This window comes from Symphodus melops (assembly GCF_947650265.1).
Source record: "Symphodus melops genome assembly, chromosome: 16".
Taxonomy (NCBI): domain Eukaryota; kingdom Metazoa; phylum Chordata; class Actinopteri; order Labriformes; family Labridae; genus Symphodus; species Symphodus melops.
This window is the reverse complement of record NC_136706.1, coordinates 253,072-261,482: the sequence shown is the minus strand read 5'-3', so window position 1 is coordinate 261,482 and position 8,411 is coordinate 253,072. Positions and strand designations below refer to the sequence as shown.

Below are 8,411 nucleotides of genomic sequence, written 5' to 3'. Positions count from 1 at the left end.
GGAGACAGCTGTCAAATCCTACAGGTCTCGGGGGGGACTCTCCTGGTCCTCTTGATGACTGGTCTTTCTCCGGTGCTGCATGTGTTTGAGTGTCTTTGAAAGGTAAACACTGCAGGCTGCACAGTGACAGCACAAAACCTGCTTTACTGCAATAAAAACCCGGGCACGTGCTGCAGCCGAAAAAAAGGCAAATTAGGGAGGATGCAATGTGTAGCATAGACGTGCCACGTCTGGCTGTTTGGAGCAACAACAACAAAAACACAAATCTCTCAGACGCGTTTTGGCACAGAAGCTCCGGACTCCATGAAACCTTCACACCGCTTCTTGTTGTTTATGTTGCCTTCCTCTTCCTCCTCCTCCTCCTCCTGCTGCTGCTGCTGCTGGCTTCCTGTAAGGCTCAAATGTTCCCTTACGGCTCATCAATCACACACTAATGTCGTCCTTACACATGTAGTGTAACACCTCGGGATGAGTCCAGTTTGGAGAAAGGAACAGTGCGGAGCTAATCACAAGCTAACGAGCTTTAGCCTGTTCTCTGCTGGTTAGCCGCCACGCTAGCTAGCTAAATGAAACCTGCTAGCCCCAGGAGGCTAACTATCGAGTGATTTATCAAACCGTACATCTAGTTTGAATTATTTCAGCCCCGGACGACACGTAAAACCCAACCCTAGACCTGAACCAGCAGCGACCCTGACTCGATTTAAACCCTGAATAACGTGAAGCTAACGGCTGCTCGGGTTGGAGGAAGTCCTGCTCGGTTTCCGAGAAGTCTCCGCGAGTCCGAAACGGATTTAAAAACAAAGAGAAATCCGCATGAAATAGTCCAGAGCTTCTTATGGAGTAAGGCCGGGGGTTAGGGGGACACTCCTCGCCTGCAGACCCCGCACAGAGCGACTGACTGCGGGCTGACGGTGACGCTGACGGTGCTGCTGTTGGTGGAGGATGAAGGGCGTTCCGGTTCTTTTCAGTGAATCGACTCTTTTGGATCGACTCAGCATCAGGAGCCGAATCTTTCGGACTTTTCGACTCCCAAAGGTTCTTCATTTATGCCAGGGGTCCAAAGTGCGGCCATTTGTGGTCATTGAGGGGATTTATTTTTGTGATGGATGTATGGATGTATGGATGGATGGATCGATGGATGGATCGATGGATCGATAGAAAAACTACTTTGACTATTTTCCATGATTATGAAAAATACAAAAAGTTCCTTATTTTATATATATATATGTGTGTGTGTATATATATATATATGTATGTATATATATGTATATGTATGTGTGTGTATATATGTATATATATGTGTATATATATGTATATATATGTGTATGTATATATATATATATATATATATATATATATATATATATATATATATATATGTGTGTGTGTGTGTGTGTGTGTGTGTGTTAAAGAAGACGACAGCTAACAGAAGTCATGTTGTCACACTGATCAGAACCAGAACCGTGAGAGGACCTGAAGAACCTGAGTCCCCCGTATGTCCCCTGTGTGTGTACAGGTATACTGTGAGTGCCTGCGAGTGCCACAACTGCGAGTGATTCTAACACAGCAATTTTGTCCCAAAAGAAAAGTTTGGACACTTCTGATTTATGCTCCATTTGATCTCGGAAGTCGGAAATTCCAAGTTGCCGGTCTGATAAGTCCCCTGAAGTCAAAATCCAACTCAGAAACTCAGTAGCCCGAGCTCAAATCCAACATGGCTGCTATATGTATGTGCATGGATGTTTAAGCTGTAACTGTTGTGATTATTCGCAGCTTAGTCGTCTTTCTTGTGTAATCACATCAATCACAACTGTACTGTCCTCTCTTGTGATTCTGCAACACCGTGACGCAATGTGATTCACAGACTAGGAATGTTCAAAGATGTAATGACAACTGAGCTTGGTTAGGGCGATGTGTTTTATTTGTACACCGCGAGTTGGCTGGCTGGCGAGCTCTGCTATTGGACAGTCTGAGAGCTGCAGTGAAGGGCACTTTCAGACGAGTATACTGTGGAGATACAAAACAAAATAACTCTGTCTCTTTAATAAATGTTTAAAAGGAATGTTTACATTGTGATTAGTTGCAAGAAAAAAGCTACTAATAGTTTTCCTAAACACAACTAAGATAAATGGATGGAAGGAAGGGAGGAAAAAGGTAAGGAAGGATGAACCGCTAGAGATGTATTTAAAGGAGTCGGTTCTTAAAGCAGACTCGTCCTTGAACGACACATTACTGGTGGAGGAGGGGAGGGAGCGCTGGGAGATGTAAATTGTCTGTCCAGTGGTTAGTTTGACTGTTAAAGTAACCTGTTACTTCAAGAATAAATCTTATGCAAAACATTTTCTCCACCACATTTTAATGTTAAACATCAAACACAAAACAACAATCTTCTACCCGACCTCTCCTGGATTTATAGTTGCTAAATTAATGATGTGTTTATTTTACAAAGAAATAATGATAATAATAATAACAATAAGAAGAAGCAATCTGCTTATATGAAGAGATTTCATAATTCACATAAAAGAACCAGCTCTTTTAGCCGACTCGTTCGCGGGGGGCACGTGCTCTGCTAGTGAAGAGCAAACGGTGCCTTCAGGTGCTGCCAGAATGCTTGGAGATTTCAAGTTAAAATCAGGAGGGAGCGCAGAGGAGGGAGGGGGCGTGGCTTTAGAGGGAGTACAGAGGGGGAGGGGCGTGGCTTTAGAGTGGGCACAGAGGGGAGGGGGTGGTGCAGACGGAGCACTGAGGGAATACTACTTTGACAACGAAGGTTGTTTTAAAAAAATACCAACCATGCGGTTAAAGAGCCGTTTGTTCAACCTCAGTGGTGGAGCTGATCGTTTCTCAACCTGAAGGTCGGGGGTTTGATCCCCAGCTCCTATTGCCACATTTCTGAAAGTGTCCTTGGGCAAGACACACCTAAACGGCCCCAGCTGCTTTGTCAGTGGTGTATAAATGTTTTGCATGAGATAAGCTAACACTGCAACCGCGATTTTTTTTCTGAGTTGAGGGAGTTAATTTCCCAGGTCGGATAATGACTTCTCCGATTATTCTCTCAGTACTTGAAGGTAGCAGGCAGCTTCTTCCTTCCGTCTGTTAGCCTCGATGATTCCGTCCTGTCTGCTTTTTGTGTTCATTTGTCCGTTTCACGGTCCCAAATATTGAACTTTTATGATAAGCCCTTTATTTCGACATATTTGTATTTTTATATTATATTATATTCTCGCTCTCAGCTCTGTGTCTTGTTTTGTGGACCAACTTCCTCCCACTGCGGCGGGAAAGCAGCTAGCAAAACCCGGAGTGGATGTGATGACTGGATCTGGACCACAGGAAAGGGTTTGTATTTGACCTTATTTTTAAGGTTATTCAAACAAAATAAGCATTCAATTCATTATATATTACCAGTAATGAACGCCACATCGAGCCACATGTACATTTAAATACAGTAACAGTTTAAATAAGAGGAGATTTCCCTTTTTAAAGGGGACATGTGATGAAAAATCCACTTATACAGAGTTCTTAAACATATATTTGGGTGGTCTGAGTGTCTACAGACCCACATTATGTGAAATAAATCCATCCAGTCCTTTGTTTGAGGTCTGCAGGAGTCTGACAACACAGAGACAAATGCTCCGTTTCAAATGTGCTCTCCTTGTGATGTCACAGTGGGATTCTGGTTAAAAAAAAACCCTTGCCTGGTATATCCACCCCTGGACTCCACTTCCAGGCAAGAGATAAACTTTTTAGCAGTTCTGCATTTTTAATTGTCTCTACAGAGGAGTGATGTCTACAGGGAAAAGTCAGGGGGCGGGGCTTATTGAATTTAAAGAGACACACACACCAAAACGTAGCGTTCTGAGAGAGCTGGTTTCTACAGGGTCATAAACCTCTGGTTCTCAGCGCTGATGTTTCATTCAGACCACACAGGGACTGTTTGAGAAGGCAGCACATATTTCCTCTTTAAAGATGTGGGGCTAATTTGGCAGTTGATGATTTATGACGTTTACTGGGAAAAGCATCGACCAGTCTGTCTGCGTACGAGGAAATTCCCACAGGAGAGAAATAAGGGAGGGTGTATTTATCTCTATTTTAAATGGAATGAGTGTAAGCCTCACCGCAGGACAATAATCATACACTAAATCAACACTCTTACTTGGTGTCAGCAGTAAAAGTGTTGTGCTTTTTCCCATTGAATGTGCACAGTCATGAAGCAGACGAGTTAATGGTTTTCTGTGATGAACCAGTGAGCTGGATGTGTTGTGAAAGTGGAATCACAGCGCCGTCACCTGGCTGATTGTGGTAATGCTCCTTGTACACACACACTGTAACACTCCTCAAAAATAGATATTTTCAAATGTAAGCGATTGGAGGACGTGTTTCTACGGTGGCCCTTAAGGTCAACTGCTTAAATATTTAATGACTGCAAAACACCATTTAACCAGACACCAAAAACATTTAGCCTAAAACCCGCCTCAGCTCTCGGCCTGTCAACCTCCTCGTCCACAAGTTTGAGAGGGTTCCAAACCAGCCGGTCCTGGACTGTGTGGACACTGTGGTCCTCATGCTGTGAGATCAAAACCAGACTTTGTAAGGTTGAAACGCCGGCTTTGTGGAAAGTCTCTAAAACATGGTTAACCCAAAGCGTTACAACATGCAGACAGAAAACGAGTCCTCTGAACTGTTTGGTTTAAAAACACCTCGTTCGTTAATTAGCATACTGTCGCCTGGTGCTACTAGCTTTGAAGCACATGTTTCACGTTTGCCCTCATCTGTGATCAAACCACTTGGAACAGCTGTTATTTAACCCAAACTGTTTTCAAATTATTTCAGTAAATTTAAAAGAAATTATTGTTTTTTTTTCTGTTTGTTTGCTCTGCTTTAGTATCTTGTTTGAACCTCGTGGTTTGTTTTTTTAACCCAACCTGTAAAACAGACGAGGTGCACCGTCGTGTGGGACGGGTAAGAGACATGAAAACATCAGTGTGAGTGGGGTGTCTTTATCAAGAAGAGAAGCACATACTTTGGTGGAAGTCAGTCGGTCGGTTTAAAAGAAATACAGTTTATTCAGCACTGGGGGGCAGCGGGGGGGGGGGGAGGGGGGGGTGAAGGGGGAGGGGGGTGTTACTGCTGAATACGGCGGATGGACTGGATCTGAGGAGTCTGGCAATGAGAGCCGAACTCCCTGAAGTGTTTGAACTCCCCACAGTGACGATCACACTCCATGATATACTGGTAACCACGGTAACCAGGGTACTGGTAGCACACGAATCTGTTGAGAAATCCCAGAAGGAGGAGGAAGTAGGGATTAGATGTTGCGCAAGATTGTGAAACTTCTAACTAGGATTTATTTTTGAGCTGCTTAAAAAAAAAAGTATAAAAAGTGGAAACGTACGCTCCAGACTGGATCCTGAGAGAGCCCACTTCGTTGTTGCACCAGCCCATGGCCTGGAGGGAGGGGTAATCGTCGCTAAGCTCACCCTTACGGCCGAGGAAGTTCTCACGCTCAAAGATGGTCATACGACACTCTCTGTGGTTCTGCAGGGGGGGAGCAAGAGGAGGAGGAGCATCAACAGGAGAACACACAGAGCATCTCAGAGGTTTGTCCAGTCAGAGGAAACAAAGCTGAGCTGAACTCACGGCACAGGCGATGGGTCTGAAGGAGGTCATTCTCTCGATGTGATAGGCGTTGCTGCCGCCGAAGGCGTCACACTGGGGGTACTCTCCCCTCTCCAGGACAAACTGCTGCCCCTGGTAGGAGGCGTGCTCGTAACCCACCCAGCTGTGGAGACACAAGGGAAGAGGTTCAGAGTCATGCACGTCCTCGCTCTCTTCCTCTGAGGGGCAAGTGAGAGAAAACATCCCTCCCTTTTTTAAGACAGAAGAGGTCGTGTAAAAAACATCACAATCATTATTTTAAACAGCAATTTTTTTTATAATTTAAATGTTGACAGCAGTTTTTGTCTGTTATTGTTGTTGTAATGCACCTTTCAGCCACAGGGGGCAGAAGAGTGCCACACTGAATGACTGAAGCGTTCACTTCGATGTGAGCTGCAGTTTCAACCCTCCAACTGGTCTGTTTGTGTTTGTACTCACGCTCCGCTCTCGATCCTCAGCGAGCGCACCGTCTCGAAGCCGAACTCCATCACGTTGCAGCACTCGGAGGTGAACTCATGGCGACGGCCCTGGAAGCACTCCTCGTCGAAGACAATGATCTACAAGGGAAACACAGGCATGCAAACATTTAGCAGATTATTTTAAATACATTTAACTGACTCAGTAATCTCTGAATGTCTGAAGAAAACATTTTAGCATCAAAATATATGAAAGTGTTTTTAAGAGTCCTAATCCTGTCTGAGCTGCAGATCTTGAATTTCCCCTCGGGATCAATAAAGTATCTATCTATCTATCGATTTATCTATCGATCTGTCAGCGACAGAGATGATCCACTTTGAGCTGCTCCAGTGAGGTGATGCACACATCAGTGTCTCCGTCTGCAGACTCACCTTCCAGTGGCCGGAGAACTTGGTGCAATGGTGAGTCATCTTGTCTGGAAGGAGGAGAAACAGAAGCTGGTTGAACCTTCAGCACAGAGAGTACGAGAGCGAGACGAGAGCGAGACGAGACTTCATGTTCAGGAGGTAAAGTTGAAGTTGCAGAAGAAAAGCGAGGCGTCTAAAACAGCAGAAATCTGATCCTGAGTGAAGAGTTCCTTCATGCAGATAAACGGGGACTATTCTAGCAGCTTGAAAACAACAGAACTCGCTCTGAAAGCTCCCGACTCTATTTATACATCCTGCACAAGTAAAGTCCACCCCAGGCTTCATCTGGACCTCTTCCTCCCCCCCCCCACGGGCTGCAGTGACGGGCTCTGGGCTCCTGTGTCTGGGGGTGTTTGTGTGTCTGTGCTGGGTGAAGGACAGCGACAGGGACTCACCTTGCTTTGATGCCCTTCGGTTGCCTGCTGTGAGAGTGAGAGGAGCCACGCGCCCCCACCCTTTTAAAGCCTCCCCTGGCAGGGGGCCATGCTGAAAGCACCGGCTCAGCAGCGAGGGAGGGGCCTTTTTTTTTTTTCTTTGTCCCCCCCCCCCCTCCTGACAAAAGCGTTGTTAATCTGTGCAGGGGCAGAAGTGCAGACACCACATTATCACCCCGAGCAGTGGACACGGAGACAGAGGACAGAGACGAGAGGCAGGACGAGTGGAGGAGAGAGAGAGTCGAGGACGGACTCTGAAATGTCTTTTCACCCCAAACACAAAAACCAAACTAAAAACTGTTTATTTGTCTTCAAATCTGACAAAACTTTAGACTTTCACCCAGTTTATAAGAAATCAGCAACAAATTAGATTTCTGGGGGCGCCGAGAGTCTTGTGCTAATTTCTCGCGCCAAATGTCCTGAGGCTCTGGTCCTCATAGCGTCGTGCTTCAGCTGCCCCCCCCCCCCAAAATAATAAATAAATAAAACTTCTCAATAAATGGAAATCAAACTGTGATCTGAAATGTTTTGCTCAGTTTTCCAAAAGAGTCCCATTATTATTTTGAAACCACTGAATTAGTTCTTGGGCGGGTTGTCTGACTCGTGGGTTTAAAGGGTCTCGATTGGTCCAGTAGATCATCACAGGTTGAACCAGCTGCAGGGTGACCCTGAAGTCCACAGAGAGGCTTTTATTGGGCAGAAGAAGAGAGAGAGGAAATGTTGTGAGGAGAAAGAGAGAGAGAGGGATGAATTGCATCAAAGACCCAAGGTCGGAATCGAACCCACAACCGCTGCAACAAGGACTATAGCCGCTGTACGTACGACACAACAGCCAAAACAGACGTTACATTGCTCTCTGTGGTTTCACTCCAGGGACCCCGACGCTCGATCCCAAAGTCCAGTCCAGCAGTGTGAACACAAACGTAGCGTACTCGGGTCCCGTGCCCGACTCTGCCTGGATGGACTCAAGGACGGACAGCGTGAACGCAACCGTGCTCAAACAAGGAAGTGGACCGCTAAATGACTCCTGTGACATCGTTGGACGTGGGAGGATCAGTTTTATTTGTTTACTGTCGGTAAAATATACAAACTCACCGGCGGAGTGAGCAGAGAGCGTTTCTGGATTCAAATATTCTCCCCCTCTTCAAACAGCGCCCCCTGTGGTCTGAATGAAACCTCAGTGTTTCTGAGTTTTGGTCCAAATATAACATGAAGCAGCAGAGGAGGTTTGTGAGTCTGTAGAAACCAGCTCTCTCAGAACGCTCCGTTTTGGTGTGTGTCTCTTTAAATGTAATAAGCCCCGCCCCCTGATATTTCCCAGCAGACATCACTGCTTCGCGAGGGAATAAAAATGTCAGACCTCTATAAATGTTTATCTCTCGGCTGGATGAGGAGTCCAGGGGAGGGGAGGGAATCCCACTGTGACATCACAAGGAGA

The 8,411-nt window shown here is 45.7% G+C and overlaps 1 protein-coding gene across 1 annotated transcript; it reads right to left on the bottom strand.

Annotated features, from left to right (window-relative positions):
* Positions 1–5,039: 5,039 nt before the first annotated feature.
* cryba4 (crystallin, beta A4) lies at positions 5,040–7,031 on the bottom strand. Its single transcript, XM_079364117.1, has 6 exons — positions 6,935–7,031; positions 6,504–6,547; positions 6,094–6,212; positions 5,638–5,779; positions 5,393–5,535; positions 5,040–5,269 (listed from the first exon to the last, which is right to left on the bottom strand). Exons 2-6 carry the CDS (start codon positions 6,540–6,542, stop codon positions 5,122–5,124), a joined length of 591 nt encoding a protein of 196 aa, XP_079220243.1. The 5' UTR covers positions 6,543–6,547; positions 6,935–7,031; the 3' UTR covers positions 5,040–5,121.
* Positions 7,032–8,411: the final 1,380 nt, after the last annotated feature.

What these genes read in the sequence shown, in the direction of transcription:
- cryba4 (XM_079364117.1), bottom strand. Translation starts at nt 6,542, where the DNA reads ATGACTCACCATTGCACCAAGTTCTCCGGCCACTGGAAG. An exon ending in CTGAGGATCGAGAGCGGAGC is followed by an intron (nt 5,780 to 6,093) that starts GTGAGTACAAAC and finishes GTGTCTCCACAG; the next exon opens with CTGGGTGGGTTACGAGCACG. An exon ending in CTCAGGATCCAGTCTGGAGC is followed by an intron (nt 5,270 to 5,392) that starts GTACGTTTCCAC and finishes ATTTCTCAACAG; the next exon opens with ATTCGTGTGCTACCAGTACC.